General features: G+C 43.3%; 1 protein-coding gene and 1 long non-coding RNA gene across 9 annotated transcripts in view; one reads left to right on the top strand and one right to left on the bottom strand.

Annotated features, from left to right (window-relative positions):
* LOC139060093 (glutamate receptor ionotropic, kainate 2) overlaps positions 1 to 23,228 on the top strand; it is a 636,178-nt gene that overhangs the window by 602,863 nt on the left and 10,087 nt on the right. For all 8 annotated transcript variants that reach the window (XM_070538904.1, XM_070538906.1, XM_070538907.1 and 5 more), the window contains 4 exons: positions 513 to 677; positions 3,136 to 3,288; positions 4,296 to 4,397; positions 6,533 to 6,634. In XM_070538904.1, coding sequence (XP_070395005.1) covers positions 513 to 677; positions 3,136 to 3,288; positions 4,296 to 4,397; positions 6,533 to 6,634 — 522 coding nt within the window. The remainder of the gene's footprint in view (positions 1 to 512; positions 678 to 3,135; positions 3,289 to 4,295; positions 4,398 to 6,532; positions 6,635 to 23,228) is intronic.
* On the bottom strand, positions 7,749 to 18,413 carry LOC135918588 (uncharacterized). Its single transcript, XR_010569696.2, has 4 exons — positions 17,980 to 18,413; positions 16,883 to 16,987; positions 14,061 to 14,205; positions 7,749 to 7,858 (listed from the first exon to the last, which is right to left on the bottom strand). It is a non-coding gene; the product is annotated as an uncharacterized lncRNA (long non-coding RNA).

Below are 23,228 nucleotides of genomic sequence, written 5' to 3'. Positions count from 1 at the left end.
GCACATTTCGCAGTCAGTTTCTCCCGAGCTCGGCATATTCGATACCAACAAGACTGTTTAAGACGCTTAGTTATTCATGAAGAAGCAATACACAAGAAGGATAAAATGTTCTGTTTATTCGAAAAAAAATGCGGATGAAGTTTTGCTAGCAACAAGCTTTCAGAAATCCTTGAGTCGCCTGCAGAAAATTACTCGTTATTCTAACACACGAAGCTATACAAAAGCATGAATGTGATACCGAACGTGAAGATAGATCATGCGCAAGAACATAATATTGCGCTGCTCTCACATCAGGAATTATGCTCTGGGATAAGCGGTAAATATTAAATTCCAAATTATATGCATCGCGTTTTTGTTCGAACGTTTCACGTTTTATGAATTACTCTGGCTTCGCATTTGCGATCCCGTGTATCTTCGTCGAATCCATTCAGAAAGCGTACAGAATTGCCATTCCAAAAGTACGGCGTTTGGTATTTGAATCGGTTATAAGCGTTTTTGTACCGTTTCTCCAGGACATCGAAGCCTACAACTTAGAAGACTTCCAGTACAACTTCGTCAACATCACTGCTTACCGAATGGTTGACTCGGAAAACCAGACAGTTCGGAACATAATGAGAGACATGGAAAAATTTCAACCGTTCGGGCAGAACATCCTCAACCGTACCAACGTGATAATCGTAAGTACAAGGTTGCCTTTATGTTTGCTGAAGGGAAATGTATAAATATGGTGGGAACGTAGGTGGACTCTCATGAAAAGCATTTCGTTGAGCATTTCAACATTAAATCGTTGCGGTACCTAACCATTAAATGCAATATTTATGAATGCTACCTTAGCCCCCGCGTCTTTAAAGTAGCAAACAGTCATTACGGGTTTGAGATGAAAGCTCAAGATAGTAACATTATCATAAACGACGCCAAGGCTCCTAGTTCAGTGTAGGTTATTCTTTGGCCCATATCTTACACACTACTTCAACCCAAAGAGTCCTGCCACTTCGTACACATTAGGCGAGTGCCATCGAATGAATATTCACTTTAATTAGTGTTATGAACATATGCAAACGAACATGTAATTTTTTATTGTGGCGCTGTCACAGCGGTCTACCGGATATTCCTTATTAAAGCGGCCTGTTGAAACAAAATTATTGCCTGTCCTCCGCAATAACCTTGAATGCGTATAAACTTAGGTTTCACCATATGGCAACCAGCCAATTTACACAGAGCTCTTCTGTGGTTTTCAACAAAACCGTATCATGCACCGTGAGTAAGTGGCCTAAGATGGACGCTAAGTATCTTCTTGTTTTATTATTTTTCAGATTTCGTTGTATATATGTTTTATTTTGTTTCAGTAAACATATAAAGGACCAATTATACAGCAACAAAATAAAATCATGCTCACGGTGTTTTCTCTCTAAGCAATGCTTTTTTTTTTACTAGAACAATCTTGTGAGAAGCAATACAGACTATCACCGGTTTTGCGACGAGGGATGTTTTTCTCTTGGAAGTATTTTGTCTGCGGAGTTGTTGAAGTTACTGTTTACAATGGGAGAATCGTGTCATTAAATACAAAAGGATTTACGGGAAACTAGCTGCTAAAAATTATTAGCATAGGAATTCCCTACAACTACAACATTGACGGTCTACAACAGAACAGTGCCTGGCCAAAATAGTTTTTTAAAGGTAGGGCATTTGTACCTGCTTATTCAAATATCCAATTTTTATGCACGTGCTTCTTATTATCCAAAATACTGAACACTCAAGGAATTGTGCTTTCTCTTGTCCTTGAACCTACCGTTCTTTTTATCGTCTAATTTTGTTCCCACTTCAGCAGAAACATGCTTGCCTTTCAGAATAATTTTCCTATTACGATTAGAGGCTCAAAAGAAAGAACAAACAGGGCTAGCATTCACATACCGTAGTTGCGGCACTTTCGTTTTCAATAATTTATTCTGTAACCACGAATTCCACGCAGACACTTAGGTTTGGAGGCGCTAACACGGCCTGGTCTTCTGTTGTCCATAGCACTGCCAGCGTAGAGCGCTTCGTCGTCGCTAACCCGGGCTTCAAATGAGAATCTCAAATAGAGTCAGAAAGGCAGCATTCTGGATCCAGTAATGGAACTCCACTTCCCTTACCATGGCCCCGCAGGCACTGTTCACGCGGTTCGTCATGCTGTCAGTCAGTCTCATTTCCACAATGCCTCTTGAATGACTACCCTTCGTTTAAACTGTCAACAGAAGAAGGCCGGGGGGCTTTCGCGCAAAACACTGGCTAGAGTCGTGTAATAGAGTTTCAGCGGCAGACTCGTCCAAAATTTTACACTTTCACAGAGTGGCCGGCATTCGAAATTTATTGAGCGCCACCACAATTCGTTTTGAGAAGTCGACTCTTTCTTCTCTGCTGAGGTTCCATGCACGTGATGGTTCCATTTCCACAGCGTTTTTAACGACGCCCATTCTTGCCGAAATAAAAGTATGGCCGATTCTCTCACAAGATGTCGTTTTCTATGCTTACTGGCACGAGAAATACTGACAAATTATTAGAATTATAAATGCCGTAGATGACCCGAGGGGTGCGTGCGTGGTCTACTAGTAGACTAAGGTAGATCAATTGTACGAGAGGCCAGGTCTCAGCCATTTAGGTGCCATTTTTGTGCACGAAACGTTTTTAGCATGCCTTCACTCACTCTTGTGAGGGAATTGTCGAAGGCAACCGGGCATACGAGTATTAGACGCTGTTTTATGAACATGCGGGAAGAATGCGTTCAAGAAGCAATTTCTTTTTCCAGACATCAGCTTTCCTTTAATTGTTTTGTGTTATACCGACACCACACAAAGAAAGCCATGACATTATTCGAGTCTGACAGCCCAAGGCTGTGTCCAGGATCGGGGTATCCGTTGTTGGGGGTGGCGGCTGTGGAAGGCACTGCACTGCAGTAATTATGACATTTCAAAGCTCCGCAGATTTCAGTACGGTAGTGTCTCAGTATTTCTTTCATGTTTAAATGCGCCCGCCGGGGCCGTAATTCAACTTGAGACGTCCTGCTCATTGAAGTGGCATCATATTAGCCTCTAGGCGTGTCTGTACACGCTATTCCGGCGGTGTTGTAGACGCGCTCTGGCTTCGCACCGCGCGCAGACGGAACCCGCCCTCATGTTCGACGCTGTGTACGCCTTCGCCCACGGGCTCAACGACCTGCAACGAAGCGCCACGCTGCGCCCGGCCAACGTCTCCTGCGAGGACGAGGTCTCGTGGACCGAAGGCACCAGCCTCTTCAACCTCATCAGCATGGTGAGCGGGCTGCTCAAGCCTACGCTGGCCCGATTGGGCACGCGCTGCCTCAACATCTCTAGTTTAACGTATTTATATGTATGTATGTATGTATGTATGTATGTATGTATGTATGTATGTATGTATGTATGTATGTATGTATGTATGTATGTATGTATGTATGTATGTATGTATGTATGTATGTATGTACGCACGCACGCACGCACGCACGCCCGTCAAAAATAAAAATTAGCAAATCGTTCAAGCAAGTGGAAGCCAGAAAACGTACTCCTGTTCCAAATGACAACATACTGTGTCCAAAGCTGGGTCAAACACTTCATGTTGTAGGCTTTTTGTTGCGTACCGAAGTTGTTGGTCCCTGCGAGATACGATGCAACAGGACGTGTTACAATAAGATGTCAGGCTTGCATCAAAGGCTGCAGTAACCATTAGAAAAGGGAATTTGTTCAAACTACTGGGTATTCCTGCAGTTACGACAGCAATTTCGTCAGGATGGTCGGAAATTTCCTGTTGGATATTTCACTGTGGTGAATATGTTCAGTTCTTCAGACTCAATGTCAAATGAACTAGGCAAAAAAATGTTGCGTTTCGGTTCTGTTGCTGTTTACGTGGTTCTCTGTTATTTAAAGAGTAATTTCTGGCTATCAACTACGAAATTAACAAACGTCGTAATTACCAAGGCGTGCTTGTATTCTCTATTTAGCTAAGTCATTTGCTTGACAATCAGACTGGCTTACTATTAATTTGCAGCTATTCAAATAGATTATTCTGTCTTACTGAAGCATTATGCCTGTTTAGCGTAGAAGGATCGGCAAGAAATGCTTCGCCAAGCATATATTGCACTCGAGCACAGGATAACTATTCCCATGACGGGTCCATATGACGTTTACTCTTGGTTTAATGACCAGTAAAGTAAACAGTTTTAAATCATTGGCACTAACGGTGCAAGTTGAGTTTTCTGCAAGCCGAAACCTGTTCTAACCCACGCCATAATTTTTCCCATGCAGGTAGATTTTTATGGCCTGACGGGAAATATCCGGTTCAACGAGGGAAACCGGACGAGCCTGAAACTGGATTTGCTCAAGCTCCGCCAGAACTTTTTAGAAAAAGTAAGTAGCACAAGAAGGGATCGTGATGCAGCATTTGTGAATGAGCTACACGAAAATGGTATTTGCATGGACTTGGACTACCAGGTTAAGTTAGCCAACTATTTCATTTTTCATTTCATTTTATTGCTACTCTTGCCATACAAATTATCAAAACACTGACTGAACCCATAGCCAGAGGCTAGTGTGGGGTTCAGAAACAAAAATACATGATGGCAATTACACAGCACTTGTGTAACTATGCTTTTGCGAGAGTACTTGGACATTTTCAGACCACTGAAATGCCGGGATGTTAACCGAAACAACAATATAACTATTGTACACCGTGGTACGTGTCCACGCTATAGTGGTACTGGAGCAACAATAGGTTCACTGGATGCTTTAACCAACGCTGCTATCTAGCACCCAATGTATAGTCAGATTGTATCAACAAACACTGCGCTTTTCGGCCCTGTTGGTTTTACCTATAGCACCACGGAATTGCATCTGCGCATTTGCGCAGTCATATTCACCTCACTGCACTGGTACAATTTATCTCACATTTCCACCCCTTAGGCTACGTTCATGCTTGGTCTCGAAGCTGGCGGAAGCGGCAAAAGCTTTAAAAATCCGTCCGCCTTGGCGGGGAAACACGAAAAAAGCAGGCAATGAGCCCGATCAACCCCGAACCGATATTTTCCGCCACGCCGAAACAGAAAGTCGTTCCGCTTCACCGCGAGCTGCAGCAGCATGTAACATACGGTCGTAAAATTTAACATGGCACCAAAAGTGCCCGCTGCGATGCTGATCGCCGCGATCAGGAACCACCCTGTGTTCTGCGATAAGAGTCACCGGCTTTACGGGGACTATACGGGAGCACGTCTGTCAGGAGAATTACTTACTCGCGATAGCATTCAACGTCGCAGGACTGGTGGTGCGGCAACAAAGCGTTGGCGTGACCGAACTTCTCACGTTTTTGAAAAGCCGGTTGAACCCATTCCATGGCAAACCAAAGTTGCCGACTACGCGTGATGTTGTGCGAATTGATCGCTTTTAATGACGGATGGGTCAATGAATGAACATACCGCTTGAAATGGTGCAATGAAGAGCGCCATCACGCGGACAAGCCTACTTGACTAGATGGATGTGGACAAAAGTCCACATCCATCTAGTCAAGTAGGCTTGTAATCAAGTAGGCTTGTCTTCCTCAAAGCAAGGGCAGTCATCCATAGCATATCTCGCTTGTTATCACCCCAAGAGCAAGGAAACAAAGAAAGTCGTGGTACAAGCTCTCCCGGCGTTTAAAAAAAGAATACATTGATGTTTGTTCTTTTTATTTAAGCATACATTATCTGTTTAAATGCGTATACTGTATCTATCCCTAATCTACTGTAACACCTCTATGCAGTGCCCGTATGGGCCTTTAGGGTATTTGCATAAAAAAAAAAAAGGTGTAAGAGGCAACGGAAGTACGAGTAAATTTCTTTCACTTGCGTGTCTCGCCCCCGTTGAACGCTTCCCTAACTTCCGCTATGCTATACCGACCATGTCATCCAGTCAATGGGTGTGAGCTCCAACTATCTACTAAACTCCTGATGCTTATGTCTTGAACACTGTCCCCGCACAAGACTTTCAAATAACGGTCGCCGTCGCAGTGATGAGGATCGAAAACTGCACGCGTGTCTCGCGAAAGAAAGCAGACTGCTACATCGCTTTCCGCTAATCTTTCTGTTATCCTTCCACGCAGAACTTTTTGTTGGGCTAGTTGGTGCATATTACTAAGTACTACAGCGCCAAACAGACGGCACAAAAAGAAGAGACACGGACGAGCGCTCGTCCGTGTCTCTTCTTCTTGTGTCGTCTGTTTGGCGCTTTAGTACTTCAGTAATATCCTTCCGCGCATTAAGGGCAGTACACATAAGGATTAACAGCACACAAATGAATACCGACGTCGTCAGCTCTGATTGATAGTTTACTGACGCGGCCCGTAGTTATCACTGCACTGCATAGAGCTAGCGAAGAAGAGAACGGTATAGTTTTATGTGCGGTGACACTACACTTTTTCTCGTACGCCCTATTTTTCCACGTAGCTATGTTACCAATGTCGCGCAGCTTTGATTTTTACGGAGTTTCTCAAGCAATTGTTTTTTTTTTTTCAGGTGGGTGAGTGGTCTACTAGCGATGGCCTCAACATCACCAACCACAATGCCTTCCACGACTTTGGTACCTCCAATATCACGCTTCGAGTGACTACTATAGAGGTGAGTACCGCGTACTGGTATATTTTACTGTTTGGGCTGCTCGTATGGCTGAAAAAGAAAACTATGTAAGTTAAGTGCTGAGGAATATAAAACAAATCCTATACAACATCATAAACTATGTAAGGGATGTTGTATTTAGAGGAGGAAGATGAAATTAATTTATTGAAGATAGGGAAAAAGCTAGCCGACTGGTTTTCCAGCTTGCTTCTGGGAGGAGCCCTCAGTCTAGGGCGACCGCGGTTTTCGCAGGATCCCGCCCTACTAGAAAATCCTATTTGTTTTCAAACGGGTTTCATCAAATAGGGTTATGGAACGGGACCCCGTTTGATCCTGTTCAGTCCTGACCTGTTTAAATCCCGTTTGTTCCTGTTTAAACCTGACCCGTTTAAATCCTGTTTAAACCTGACCCGTTTAAATCCTGTTTAAACCTGACCCGTTTAAATCCTGTTTAATCCTGACCCGTTTAATCCCGTCCTATCTAACCCAGACCTGTTTGCCCCTGTTCAGACCTATTTTTTGCTACATTCATACCAGGTCCTTTCAGAATGGATTGATGTTGCTTAATATAATTTACTCTTTACACATATTTTGTGCACTTGTGTATTTGCGATCAGCATTGAAGAGAAGTAGATCTGCATTAGGTTCGCAACAAGAAGCCACTTTCATATGTAGGTTTGCCTGGTACATTGCTTGATACGAAGATGAACACAATTTTCGGCATAAATTGATTAGCACTACCAACACTGATGTGATACATTATGAACAAGTTTTGTATGACCCACGAGTACGTTCTCTATGTATGACCTACAAGAAAATGCACCCTGAAGAAGATTGTACCTCCTTTTCATATTTATACTACAAGTATGCAAATGTAATTCTTGCTAGTTTAGAATATGTTCGATTACTTGTACTCGTCTTAATGCAGTGCTTCTTGCTGTAATGGTTTGTACACAAATCCACAGTAAAGTGTAATTTTGGGGTGAAAAATGTCAGGCAAAGTATTGGCATGTACTTGTAAGTGAAAAAGACAAGTATACTTTACGTAGGTATTTCTGTACACCCACTTGAGCTTTCATTAAGCCTGAAGTCCTCCGGCCTAAATAAAAGCATGTCATAAATGTCTCAAGCACTGTTTATTGGACCTTCTAACGGTATTTCGATGCATCCAGTCTGCCGAGAGAAGACCGCTGGAGTGGGTTGCTTGGGTGAGAGCGAGCAGGGCACCTGAAAAAGTAAAGCCAATAATTTATCTTGACTCATGCAACAGGTTAGCACATAGGCAAATTTGCCTATGTTCTCACAGATAAGAAAGGTTCAGCATTCCGGTCATAGAAGATAACGAATACATCTTATTGAAAAATATGTGGTTTCATGCACTGCCTATGTTTCAAAGGAACATGGATTACTGTGGGAGAATAAGCTGTCATAATTAGCAGGCGATTGAAGCAAGTCTTATAGGAAAAAGATGGACACATCGTTTGATTAACAATAATTACTAGTATTGAAGCAACAGAATACAAACATGAAATACCTTTAAAAACAACACCGACAGGTTGAGATAATAAATTATTCAGAAACTAAACCCGTCTGCCAGCAAAATACCGTAGTGTACTGGCTTTGACATTGCGCTGCTCAGACAGAGGGCATGGGATTGAATCCCAGCCACAATGGCTGCATTTAGATGGCAGGGAAATGCCAAAACCCCTATGTAAGGTCTATTGGGTACACGTTAAAGGAGACTAGGGATCCCGCCAACTTGAAGTTATAAAAACCGGGGTAAATTTCGAGATAAGTAAACTCACAAAAGTAGAAGGCCCTGGCCATGCGAAGACCATATAAAGCCTTTTATATGGTATTTGGCCCAGACCTCAGGATACGCATACGTCTGGCACTCAAACGGTAAAGTTTTGGTGCGAAAAAGGAGCGGCGACCGAGCTGTTGTCATACGCGGCGAGGAGGATCTGGCCAGTCTTACAGCCTCGAAGTGATGGCGGCATACGTGATAGCAAAAGATGTGTTATGTTTACTAAACCACAATGGCGACCCTGGAATTCAAATTTTCTGGGGACGTCGCGTCGTTAAAGAACCAATGTCCACTTTCAATATTTCATTTTAATGTGCGAAGTTTGAGAAATAAGTTTGATGAAGTCAGTTTGTATCTGTCTGAGCTGCAACACTGCTTCGATTTGCTTTGTTTTAGTGAAACGTGGTTTACATCAGAGGATGAATGCGCTTCTATTTTTGGATATGACTGCATCTCTGTTTACCGAACGAAAAAACTAGGAGGAGGAATTGCTATTTATGTCCGTTCTGGTTTGTCGTACAGTATAATCCCCGAGCTCAAGATTGTTAACGAATGCTATGAATGTATAGGTCTTCAGTGCATGAACACCTTGATTTCGGTAGTGTACCGCCCGCCATCTGGATTCATGTGCAAGTTTTTAGAATTTACTGAAAAATTATTAGAACTCAGCACCGAACTTAAACTTGAAACAATATTAATGGGTGATTTTAATATAGATGCTTGCCCAGACAACCTAGAATATACGCGTTTTCAGGAAACTTTTGAATCATACGGGTGTTCAAATGTCATCAACGTGCCTACTCGCATCACACCTACAAGCCAGACAACACTTGACCTCTGTGTGACGAGTTTTTCTGCTGAATATGTAAGGGCAGGAGTCTTGATGTGCGATCTTAGTGATCACTTGCCTATATACTGTCTGCTACCTCATAGACAGCCATCCAATATATGCCCTGAAAGCTTAAAAAGAATTTATTCAGAACAAAGTGTTAGGAAATTTGTTGAACTAGTCTCTGGTTATCGGTGGGACGAAGTGACCGCGGAAACTGATGTAAACAAGGCTTACGATGTTTTTATATCTACCTTCGCGTTGTTATACAACAGATCTTTCCCACTTAAGAAGTTTAAAAAACACAACAAAGCTAGAAAGCCTTGGATAACTCGTGACCTCTATAACAGGATAAAATGTCGTAACAAGCTCTTCCAAATCTTTTTGAGTAGCAGAAGCGAAGATGACTTTCGGTCTTTCAAATCTGAGCGTAACAAATTGAATTCCGATATTAAACGCTCTAAACAAGAATATTATGCGAACAAGTTTTTTGCTATCATGGGAAATTCAAATCTCATGTGGAAAGCGATCAATGAAGTAATTAACAAAGGCGCTATCACAAGAAAAGTTGCATTTCAGCATAGTGAATTGTCAGATACTGAGGTTGCAAATACTTTTAATTCTCATTTTATTGATGCTGGTGCGTCCTCACAAAATGATACACGTCTCTTGCACGGAATATATATTAAATCGATGTTCTTCTACGCTGTTCTTGGCGCCTACTGAGCAGCACGAGATACAAACAATAATTTTATCGTTGAAAGACAGTTGTGCTTCAGGTGAAGATGATATAAAAGTGAAGCCGTTGAAAGCCGTCAGTGAAATTGTAAGCACGCCTCTTTCACATATCTGTAACTTAATTCTTTCCAACGGTGTGTTTCCAGACAGGATGAAGCTAGCCCGAGTGACAGTCATTCATAAGAGTGGCCCAGTTAACGACATGAATAACTACAGGCCAATATCCGTTCTTTCTGTCTTCGCGAAAATTGCTGAGCATGTAATTAATAGAAGACTGAGTTTCTAAACACGTATAACATAATAGCTCAGGAGCAATATGGTTTCTGTAAGGCTAAATCTTCAGAAACCGCTTTACTTGAAATAAAGGAACAAATCCTTGACAACATAGAAAACCGAATGTTAACTCTAGGTATCTTTCTAGATTTTAGGAAGGCCTTCGATTGCGTGCAACACGATGTCCTTTTGAAAAAGCTACCTTTTTATGGAATTCGTGGTGTCGCATTATCCTTAATAAAAAGCTATCTGACCTCTAGAACACAGTACACAACAATAAATGGAGTTAGTTCCGAAATTCAGCACATTAAGTACGGCGTGCCGCAAGGATCCGTCTTGGGGCCTGTTTTATTTTTACTCTATATTAATGATATTGTCAATATTCAAGGCTGTTCCAATATTATATTATACGCGGATGATACTAACGTGTTCTTCTCAGGAAGGGAAATAGGAAATCTTTTTGAGCGAGCTAACATCTGGTTACAGCAACTAAGCTTGTGGCTAAATGCGAATAAACTCCAATTAAACGTAACTAAAACTAAGTATCTAGTGTTTAAATCAAAAGGAACAATAATCCACCCTCAGATAACACTCCAGTTTCAGAAGGTCAACCTCGAACAGGCAACAGCAGCCAGATTTTTAGGAGTTATGTTCCATGAAAATATGTCCTGGTCACCGCACGTAGACGTTCTTAGAAAAAATATCGCTCGTGCTGTCGGTGTGCTAAATAGGTTGCGATATTTGCTACCGATAAATGTGAAGCGCAATATTTACAACGCGCTTATACATTCTCGATTAACGTATTGTTTGCTAGTTTGGTCAACCACTACACAAACTAACTTAAAATCAATTCAAACACTCCAAAACCGCGCACTGCGCGCGATAGGTAACTTAGAACGTACTGATACCACTAAACTATACTATAACAAATATAAAATATTAACAGCATCAAAACTTCACACTTACAAATTATTCCTCGAAATTTCACGGCAATTCTGGGAAGACAAATGTTCCTTCCAAAGTAAATATCATGGCAGAACGACAAACTATAACCTCAGAAAAACTCTGATAGGAAAACCACGTTGCAGAACGAAATACGGAGATCAAAAACTAGCAGTTCAACTTCCTAACCTTCTAAACGACTACCCCTTGGTATTGGACCTGCTAAATTCTGGAATTTCAAAGCAAAGCTTTAAGAAAACGGTAAAAGAATTGTTACTATCCGAAGACTAATAGAAAGGTTGAACTACACGTATAGAAAATTTTGTTCATGTTTCTTGTTGTTGTTTTTAGAAAACTGTGTAAACTTTAACCTTTCAGCTACAGGTATGGAAAATTTCGTACATACTTTTTTTTTCCCTGTCGTTGTTGTGCTTCAATTGATTAGAAAACTGTATAAACTTTAACCTTTTTTTTTCTTTCTTCTTACGCGAATTGTGTACTCAAGTGTTGAAAATGTGTACTACTTTAATTTCATGTGTGACCTCCTGAAAGCCTGCCACTGTCATGTTGCTGCCAATGTACGGGTGGCACGGCCTAGTCAGGCAAATGTTTTGCCTTTAGCCGTGTCCCCTAAGACAATCTGTTCATTGTCTTAAATAAATCAATAAAGAAAGAAAGAAAGAAAGGTAGGTGCCAGCAGCCGCTAAATTTCTTGCAAAAGCGAAATATAGCAGAAGCGGTATTTTTCCGTAGATCACTTTTGCAAGGTATTTTACAATTTGACACCCGACATGTTGGGCATCTACGGGCAACAGCAATTCTGGCACAGATCATAGCAAACACTGTTGCACCTAGGTATACATAGACACATAGGTATAGGTACAGTCGCCGACTGATTTTCCGGACATGAGTACTCGGTCTGCTTCACGGCACCGCCATTCTCCCCATGGACCATAATATATAACAACTTCCGAAAATTCGGACGCCTTGCAACCTCTCGTCTGATTTTTCGGACACTCCTTGAGCCAACTTGATCGAGAGCACCATGCACCGACTCTCACCGTGGCATGGTTCTACTTGCTGAACGCCATTTTTGTTTAGAACGAAGCCTCCTTGGTGCCCCACGAAGTGGCGCTACTACAAATCCCTGCTCATCATCATCGTTTCTGCCTGGTTTGTAGCTACAGCAGTTCTGGTCTCAGCTTAGTATGCGATGCCAAGACAATCCAGCAGCTGATTTGTTTGTTTCTTCGTGCACGACGCTGCAAGTAGGCCAGGTTTTTTGTTTGTGCAACTGATGTCGGCGTGACAATGTTTGACGAAGCAAGATGGGCCAATTCATTTCACTAATATTTAGAATAGCTACCTGTAAGCACCACCTACCTTTCAACAGCATTTGCAAAGCAAAAAACCTCATCCTGAAAATCTGCACACGAAGACATCGGTAGCATCATCAGCGTGGGGCCTCAAGATAATTCGGCAAGCCAAGAAATTACTGACAGCACGAGTGCAATCATGCCAACAGGAAATCTGTGGCTGAATAATGCACCTTCTACCACTTGGCAGACAGTGCATTTTCGCAAGGCCCTAACTACGGCAGATCATTGTTAAGGAGTTCCCGAATGCACAACTCTATGCCATTTTCCCGCTGACTCTAGGGAAGCACCTCTGCACAGTTGCAAAAAAAAAAGCTAGATGCCCCAAGAGAAATGAGCCCACTCAAGCCATGGAAGTTATGTTTACCTTGTCTTCCTACAACTACTCTAAACCTAGGACTGCTGTTTTGCACAAGGGAACAAACGTCAACATTGGTGCCTCGCCCAACACAAGTGGTCTGCGCCGTAGAAGGTGCCATCAGTCAGCCCACAGATGAGGCCCACACCAGTGCTGTCAGTGCGCTGTACAAATTGCAGAAGCACAGCCTACAAGCTTGTCTGCCTTAGTGTGATCGCAATAATGAACGAAAACCAACGAATCAAGTTTGTTTCGTGCTGAGAACAGTTGCCTCATGCTGGATTTTCCTACAATTCTTTCTAAGCACAGATAATGCTTCGTTTGTTGTGTAGGCATGTAAATAATGAAAAGGCCTGCATCACTATCTCTGAAAAAAATAATGTAAGAAAGCACGTACAGTACACAGGTGAAGTGTCTATCACATACCATTTCGTGCAGTAGAGGCTACATCGGATAAACCGGCAAATGTATAAATGACTGGCAGCGTGACCAAGCAAACTTGATGTGTGGGTCAGTTAGCAGTGGTAGTGCACTACTCTCGGTGCACATGCACCTATGTTTAAAAGCTGCTTGATCGTGACAAAATAAAAAGACAAAAGCGCTGGAGAGATATCTGAAACTTTTCTTATATGTATGACGAGGAACCTAGCACTAGCTCCCCATGCAGAGAATTACTAGACAGTGAGACTGCTTCTTATCATTGTAAAACAAGTGTCACGCTCACCATGTGATGCGTCCTTTTCGTTTCTGTGCGAACAATATGTATTCAGATCTATTCTTCCCCTTTCACCTTTTGCACAATATTACTGTGCGAGCTATAATACTGAACTGTTAGTAGCACTCTGTCCTGTTGCCTCCTTTCTTTCCTTGTGAATTGTGTGCTAAATACGGCTTTTTTTGGTGAAAGAGTGCTAGTTTAACGCATAAACTAGCGCCATGGCACTTTGCAATGAAGGACTGTTATAATTCTCTAAAAATATGTCCATGCAGAACAGTGTCAAAAGAACACCTTAAAGAAAGAACATGAGTGTATCTATCATAAAGACCAATCCTTGTCTTTTTTCCTTAACATAATTTTCAATACCGATATTGAAGTACAAGCTCACCATATTATATCACCTTGTCAATGAAGCAAGGCACAATGGCGCCCAACTGTCACGGGACCAACTTGGATGTGGAGATCAGCGCAGATCAGCAACATAGCATGGTCTGCTTACACTTCTTCTCCAGGTCCAGCCATACCTATAGCAGCTATAAAACAAGTGAGCTTAGAATAACAAGCGAAACAATATAAAAAGTGGCAGTGAACAAAGCAACTTTCGGTAGGCATAAATAGGATCGCATTGCTGACATTATGCACATAAGTAACTTCATTTTGAGCAACAAAGCATCCAATTTAAGAAACATTATATGTATGAGCTATCTATGTGAGAAAGATTAATCGAACGCCCTCTATTTGCTACACCCCTCCCCTTATGCATGGATGTCTCCCTGACTGAGTGAGCTGGGCTGATCCCAGGTATAGTGTAAGTAAAGGGTGTCACTTGGTGGGCCAATCTCGATACCATTGCATGACTTGTACAATAATTTTAATGTGTATTGTAATGCTGGCCATCCTGCAGGCACTGCAACATTATGGCACCCATAAGGCTAATGGTATTACCTGATAAGGTTAACTAATAAGTGTCCCCAGAAGCATAACTCGGCATGTATACTCGGAGGCCATCATTATAAGAGAAGCAATAGCAGAGGCGAAGCTCTATCCTGTGCCATATGCAAAATGGCCGAGCACGCCCAGCTTCTGGTTACATTCTCACTTGTGACCACTGCAACAGGCTGACTGACATGCGTAACCAGCAGTTTGTAGGACCACATTTTCATAACCTGCATTTTTTTTACATCTGAAGAGATCAGCCTCAAGCTCCATGCTGCGCTGCACTCGAGAAGCATTATAAACTGGCAACATTTAAATGCTATGCTGCATGGTTTGTTGCATGCTTTAGGAATTTACTTATTTATTGTGCACATAGCTCATAGTCTCCAGTTGGAGTATTGCATGAGGTGGCAAGAAAACAAATTCTGAACTAACAAGGAGAACATTCAACAAAACAAGTCAGACCAAAGAAAAAAAATAACATACTCTCATAATGGGACTATGTATCTGGCAGCTAGCTTATAAAAAAGACAATTAGGAATGTTTTACTACTGGTAGCGCTTTAGGGGATGGAATGTAGAATTCCAAGCATCATACACTTTTAAGCCACCTTTCGTGGTTTTTTGTTTTGAAGTCCTATTCTCTGTACTATTATAGAAATGAATAGCCCCTCCAAAATAAAACAAAGAAAACATGTAATGCACAACAGTGAATACTTAGAAAAATGTAATTAAGAACATGGAGTCTATGTGGGCACAGATGTTAGATGTCTACATGAAAGCATAATAATAAAGGTGGGCAGAGCATTTATGCTATTGTCGGGCAACCTGCTGCAAGACATACAGGTAAAAGGATATGCATGCCTCACAACACAGTCCCTAAAAATATATGTCACAATACAGTGAGTAGGTATATCATGCTTATCTACAATAGCTCCTAATTATATTTATTTCAGAGGGGGCTACCTATGATCCTTGATCAAACTGAAGGTGGGCCAAATTCTAAATATACGATTCAAGTAGACAGAAAAGGGACGTTATGAATATGGCATCTACAGCAAAAGTGTTGTACATTATTGTTGTACATTATGTCATACCTGCCAACCTGTGAACATATTTTGTAAAAATGCTGCAGACACTAAATTCTTTGTTGGGGACATAACACACATTATTTTAAAGCTTGCTCTCGGCACCCCCATTGTTGCATACACACACACATTATTAATAAAGGGAAAATCGCACATCCACCCACTCGTAGCAATTGCTACAAAAGAAACCCGTACGGATTCCTCGAAAGGAAAGCCTCATAGTTGAAAAAAATAAACCGTCCAGGTCCGGGACTCAAACCCGGGACCACCGTCTTTCCGGGACAGCCGCTTTACAATCTAAGATAACCAGGCGGCTAGCAGATGGCCGGGCGAATTCGACTTTGTCGACAACATGAAGCAAAGGCAAGGGTGTAACGTAATAGTTCTGCGGAAACGCGCAAGGTGTAGAGAGGTAATTAATAAAGGGGAAAAAAATATTACGTCAAACCCTTGCCTTTGCTTCGTGTTGTCAACTAATTCGACTTCGCCCTGCCATGTGCTAGCCACCTGGTTATCTCAGATGGTACAGTGGCTGCCTCGGAAAGGTGGTAGTCCCGGGTTCGAGTCCCGGACCAGGACGAATTTTTCTTCAACTGTGCGGCTTTCCTTTTGAGGAACACATACGGGTTTCCTTTGTAGCAAATGCTACGATGTCTGATTTTCCCTTTAATAATTACTTCTCTCCACCTCGTGTGTTTGCGCAGAACTATTACGTCACACACACATTATCAACCATTATTTAACTTGTCGTGCAGCACAAAAAGCAGCAGCGAACTTGAAACCTGTAACTGACAACTTTGTTTTTTCTTTAGATTACAGAGCTTTTACAGCGTGTTTGCTGCTGCCGCTTTACGCTGCTTCATGAATTTATCTGACCAAACTTCCCTAAAGCAAGTGCCCCTCTGATGTTCTCGTTAGAGATATTGCATCGCTAATAATAAACCATTACAAGTACCATTACAATTAATTTTTACGTGCATTTTAACAATGTCATGCCCTTAATCTCTCAACAGCTTTAAAATATCTTAACCAACACAACTTCATTGTCTTTCTAAAGTGACATCCATAAAATTGTAAAATGAGCCCACATTTGTAAACCCACGGATAATTCAGGAGAGTTTCCAAACATGGATGATACCAACAAAATCTGCAGCTCGTGTAAGTGGCAGCAACTGCTTTGCACACACCTTGTCACAGCATGCACATCAGGTACTTTGCCGTGCTGTTGAGGCTGCAGAAGTGCCGCAGGTGCATATCTGGAGGTGCCTCTGGTTCACAAAATCTTGCCATCCCTAAACAATAATAAATGCTTAATTTATTGTAATCTCTGCTGAAACTGCAAACTTGTGATATAAAAAGATCACGTCATATTTTGAAAAAAGTCTCATACAACCAGTTACATGAAGCTGCAACTGGTTGTGCAAATATCTGACCGTAACATCACAGGCGGTTAAATAACACGTAAATCGAACTGTAGCAAACATGAATCTACTATGAAAAGGTTCACACAAACGTACAGCTGTATAACGTGAAATGTGAATTGTACTATCAAAAAATTCCTTAGGACATGAAAAGCGTTCCAAAACCTAATTTGTTTATGCGGCGCAACAAAGCACTGCTCCCAAAGGACGATGCGCTCAAAATTTCAACAGACCACCTCTTTTTCTGGAGAGACAATACAGAAAAGAGAAAGATTTTTCGATTAAGAAGAAACATTGCTTTTGTAATTTCGGCTTCTCTGCAAGATCGGAACCCTTTACAAGTACACGAAAACACACAGGACACTAATACACGTCATCTGACGACACTCTATAAACAGACGAATTTCCATACAAGCTGAAAATCTGGCCATGCGTCGACGAAGAAATCGGGTGCTATCTCGCGCAGCTGTTAGCTGTGAAGACGACACATCGACGTACTACTTCTGGAAATGCCTATACCATTTCTCAATGAAAAATTATGTACACAAGCAGTAACTTTCTTTGCTTGAATTTTTGTGCCCATTTAGATCAAAGAACCACCCGCGCTAGCGTGCTTCATAGGTGAAAGTAAATAAACCACAGATAGAGCTGTTGGTAACATGAATACGTTTTAGGGCAATTTCCATGGAACTTTTTGCTAAATGTGCACTGCGACATGAAGAACAACCATTTGAAAAGCACATTTATAATTCTTGCTGCTTTACTCATTCGGATTCGGTTGTTGTACGGATCTTGCGATACGTACAAGAACGCACACTTCACGAACCATAGACAGGAAGAATGCGCGCAAGCGCCGGACTTACCTTTCTAGGCGTACTCGGAAAACGCTCCTTTTAGCGTCACAGGTGCCGCGGCATCGACTGCACCAACGGTCCTTCCGGCGCACACACTGTTGAATTGCGGATCAACTACAGGACGTAAGAGCACAATTTTCACCAAATTCTTCCGTACAGTGTGACACGATGTGAGAGTGCCAGAGGAGGAGATCCTTTTCGTGAGCCCGGAACAAAGAAAGTGGCGAAGGCTCATACCTTCGACATCGGCGCACCACACGAAGGATACTGCGGGCTACATTACGCGGTCCCAGGGGTTTTGTGATTCTCAATGAATACAAAATGCACCACAATTACTCTCGGCACAGCGTACACACGATTAAACAGCTGCATCGGACGGCGTCAATGCAGCGCGCACTCACATGTAGCTAAGGCTGAAGACGGCAAAATAATATCACCTGTAACTTTACCGGCGCTACCTGTGCTGCCATCTGTAGGCCGCCACCGAAAGCGACCGTGCTTTCGGTGATCTCATGGATGGTGACGGCGTTGTATTTCGATGTTATGCGAGTCGTACAGCGTCTTGTACGACGTGTTTCAGCGACGTTGCTTTTAATGAAGAGGACGGCAATGTGCGTATACGCCTTATAGACGGCTCACCCACTTGAATAACACAACAGGAAATTTTCAGTCTGTCGTATTTTGGGACGTTGTGACTGTCGTTCTGTTCTCTGTTGTGTGACGTCTTGTAGTCGAAAATTCTGTAGCATCTGATCAATATATTTGATTAAAAATTGACAGACACCTCTTTAAGGGTAAGAAAAATTATTAATACAAAAAAAAATGAAAGTAGAAAAAAAAAAGCTTTCGCACAGGATTTGAACTGCGGACCTCACGATTCCGAGACAAGCATCTTACCACCGCACCACGCCGAACACGCCCACAATTCGACTAGGCTAGCAATATAAATCTTTCTCAGGATTGCTGTTTACATTTACACTTTAAAAGCCAAGATGCGCTTTCACTTCACCGCGTCAACTGCCGCATCTCTATATGCGCAAAAGTGTTGTTACCATCGCCAGGTACATCGTGGAATGCTAGAACATCAATTTTGCTGTAACGATATCCATATTTAATAAGAAATTCAGAAATAGACAACGGTGACCGGGGACACTGCAGGTTGTTACTGCTAATTTCGACAGTTGTCTCTTGCTCTTTACAGTTTTGAGCTCGCATATAATTCGTGCGTTCAATGCAAAATAGCTACATAAACACTCGTGGGTGAGTCTTGATCCGGACAGTATACTGGCTTCTCACGGCAGCGCTGTACCAGATTAATGAGACCCGAGCGAGAAAGCTTTTCACGCAACTTTGTGGAACAATCCAAAACTTCTTTTCCGCTTCGCATAAGCTTGTGCAATATTTCTGGGAAATTAACTAATGTGTCAGTGTAACCGCACATGTAAGTCCACAGGACTGTGTGCCCCATCTTACCAAATAAAACAAAGCGGATACGCAGCCATTCCCGCAGATGGTATGATTTTGATCAGCGGCCGATTTTGAGGAGGCCGGTAGCGCGTTGCTGGTGCCGCGTCGTCACGGCACAATTATAACAATTGGCCACGTCGACTTTAATACCGGTGTCGGTGCTATCAGTATTGCCGGCTTCAGAGAAGCACGATTGAATACCGCGCAAGAGAAAAGTACAGTGTACACCACCGATGCGAAGCTGACATTTTAAAGGGCCGCGACGGAAAGTGCTTCTGTTGCGACTTCAGAACTCTTGGCCGTCGCGACCGAATGTTTCTGTTGCGACGTCAGAATTGCTGTCGTAACGTCAGAAATGTCTGTCGCAGCTACAGAAACGTTAGGAACTTCTGTCGTACAACAGAAATTTCTGTATTTGCAGCAGGAATTCCTGTTGTCTTTTTCAACTGGGCAGGACCGGGAATCGGTTTGAAATTCGCAGCTAGCATATCGCAGTTTGGTCTGTGAATGTTCCGAGGTGTTCACGCAATTTCTGCACAGCTTGATAATGGCCCAATTTAGCACTAGGGGTTAAATTGTCAGGATGTCGAACAATAAAAAAGCTCCTCCCCAGTTATATTCAAGCATTAAACTGGTATGCATGATGCCATCCAGTATAGTTGCCAGAAAGCTCCAGATTAAACCAGCTTTTGTGACAAACAGGCGACCCTATATGGTGCCACTGCGTCCAGTATAAGCCAGTTTAGTTGCAAACAGGGCCCCTGTTAAGACCCATTTCTGCGTGAACTGGTCATACCTATACCTGCTTGCATGCCAAACGGGACCCCGTTCAGACCTGTTCGTGTGTGAACTGGTCCTGTTTATACCTCCTTGCATGCCAAACGGGACCCCGTTCAGACCTATTCGTGTGTAAACTGGTCCAGTTTATACCTGTTTGCATGCCAAACGGGACCCCGTTCAAACCTGTTCATGTGTAAACTGGTCCAGTTTATACCTGTTTGCATGCCAAACGGGACCCCGTTCAAACCTGTTCATGTGTAAACTGGTCCTGTTTATACCTGTTTGTTGCTAAACAGGTCCCTGTTAGAACCAGTTTAAACCTGTATAACCCAGTTTGAATTTAAATAGGATTTTCCAATAGGGCGGGCCCGCAACATCACCTGCTGCTGATCCGGTGGGTCCGAGCTGACTAGCACGGCTTCCCAGTGCTAATTAGTAAGGTTAGAGATTGGGAGGTTTCTAGCTGCGTAAAAGCGAGACGTTCTTTCTGGCTGGTCAGGTGCGCTTTAACTGTTTCTCGTGCAGTGTTGTAGATGTCGAGGGCCTCGATTCTAGAGGCGGCTGTGCCTGGCGAGAATCCAAATGCCCATTTGTACGCCTTACGGTTAATAATGTCCACCTCGTCAAATTCTCGTGAGGTCAGTGGCATGTATGGGTCCGCGTAGGCCACTCGGTTGGCTATGAGTGCTTGGAGAAGGATTATTACGTCGGCCTCCGTAAGGTCATGGTGACGCGATGTGGCACGACCGGCTATTCGCATTGCATCCGAAACAGTCTATGTAGGGTGTTGGATGGTGTGAGCCCCTCTGCATTTTTCTGTGTATGGAGGCCGAAGATGTAGAGACAGCTAGGGAAATGATCTGCCCTTCCGGGAAGTGCGTGATGGGTTGTACGGTGCGTTTTCGTCTGTCCTTCTGTCTGGTGACTAGGAGCTCAGACTTTTCAGGGGAGCATTGGATTGGAGGCTACTGTTGTCGCTTTGTTGGACCACCTCTGTGATCAACTGGAGGGCGTTCTGTTGTTCTGCCACAGAATTCTGTGTGGTCCAAATGGCAATATCATCAGCGTAAAATGCCCGTCGGATGCGATGGATGCTGTTGAGTTTACCGGAACAGTGTGAGTCAAAGAACTGCTTCTTGAGGTATGCCTCTTATTGGGTGGGGGAAAGGTTGGGGTACGATTGCAGTCAATACCAACAGTAGCCGTGTGGTCTGTCAGGAAAGTGCAAATGTAGTTTTATGTACGGTGATCACAGTTTGTGGAATTGAGATTAATGAGAATGCTGTGGTGAGCGACGTTGTTGAAGGCTCCCCTGAGGTCGAGAGCTTGGATCGCGCTCCTGTCGAGTGGCATTATCTGGCCTAGAATTTCTTGCTTTAGTTGCAGGAGGACATCTTGGGTGGATAGGTGGGGCCTGAAGCTGAGCGTGGCGTCGGGGAGCATGTTGGAGGATTCCAGGTAAGGTTCCAGTCAATTGAGGAATGAAGTGAGGGATAGGGGCTGCAGATAAGCAGAACTAGAAGGTTTGCTTGGTTTCGGGAGCAGGACGATATTGCTATGTTTCCATTCGGTGGGAAGCGTGCCTCTTCTCTGTGGCGGTTGAAGAGGGTTCGGACAGAGGGTTCGTCCACATTCTGAAGGATTGTGTTAGCGACCTTGTCCTTTCCGGGGGTAGTATTATTTGTGAGCGCGTAGAGAGCCTGTCGAATCTCTGGAGGCTGACAAGTTGATCCATTTCTGTGTTCTCGATGCCACTGTATGGTACCGGGCTTAGAACTCATGGTAGAAGGGTGCCTTATGTATCGATCACGTAGTTCATCCAGGACATCACCTTTAGTACCAGAATGGGAATGTATGAAGAGCTGGATCATTTCTCTAGTGGTGGTCTTGTTCTGCCTCATGTCGAGTAGGTGGAGTAGCACTTCCCATGCTCCGGCTGTGCACAGCGTACCTTGCAGCTTAGTCTAGAGGTGGCGTGCAGAGTGTGACTTGGATGGTGTATGTTTCCGCCTGGGTGGTGATTTTGGCAAAGACGGTTGTGGGAGTTATGTTTTGGCACTTCCAACCAATGATAGGACTTCAACTCGCTTCCTAGAGGTGTGTAAGGTGTAGGTGAATGGCTAATGTTTCTGTGGTGGGTGTTATTTTCTGAGCATGTCTATCTACAGTTACCTGCTGCTCATGTACTATTATTGAAGCTCCGTGACAGCTGTGGGTGGGGTGATAATCCGTTGCATACAGAAGGCGTCACAGTTTGTGACCGTGCCAGTCTAAGTGACTGGCACAAAGCTGTTTCCATGTGCGTCGTAATGATCAGGGTGTAGTTATCGATGCCTAGAATTTCCTCCATGTCAGTCCAAGTGGAGTGTGGACCTCTTTGATCAGAGTGGTGTCTCGGAACGTGTCCCTGGTGTCATTTTTGCTATTGTGGGGGATGTTATGTGGGTGTGCACACGATGTACAGTGTACGCACGATGTACAGTGTTGTGCCTTTTGAGCAAGCGGCTCTCCCGCCCGAGGCTGGATAGGCCGCATTGAACAACCGCGCAACAAGGAGACTGGTTTGCCGATGGCGCTTACTTTTGTGAGGAGATTGTTGGATTGGGCCCGCTGTGTTTTGAGGGAAGGGGCGGGGCTGTATATATTGTGCATGAGAAGGCTCTGCCCTCCTTTCTTGCTCGGTAGGACTTCTGGTAAGTGATGATAAATATCACTGCCATTATTAAAGGGCTCTGTGATGGTGAGTGCTTTGACAACGAGGGTAGCGATGCAGCTGCCAGGGGCTGGTGTGTATGTATTCTACCCACATTGGGCGGCTATTATCCCTCTTTCATGCTTGGTAATGCATCCGGTGTGGTGTGTGTGTGTTGCATATGTATTGTCTTAGTGCCCCGTGTTTCCATTTGTAGCTTCGGCAATTTCACTGCCAGATGGTAGGTGCGAGACTTGTGCTGTTGTAGAATGTTCGATTCACCTTGACTATAATAAATTTCGCATTTCGGTTTCGAGTG

Source organism: Dermacentor albipictus, chromosome 5 (assembly GCF_038994185.2).
Source record: "Dermacentor albipictus isolate Rhodes 1998 colony chromosome 5, USDA_Dalb.pri_finalv2, whole genome shotgun sequence".
NCBI classification, from domain to species: domain Eukaryota; kingdom Metazoa; phylum Arthropoda; class Arachnida; order Ixodida; family Ixodidae; genus Dermacentor; species Dermacentor albipictus.
Note: the sequence above shows the minus strand (reverse complement) of the source record. Positions and strands in the feature narration are given on the sequence as shown.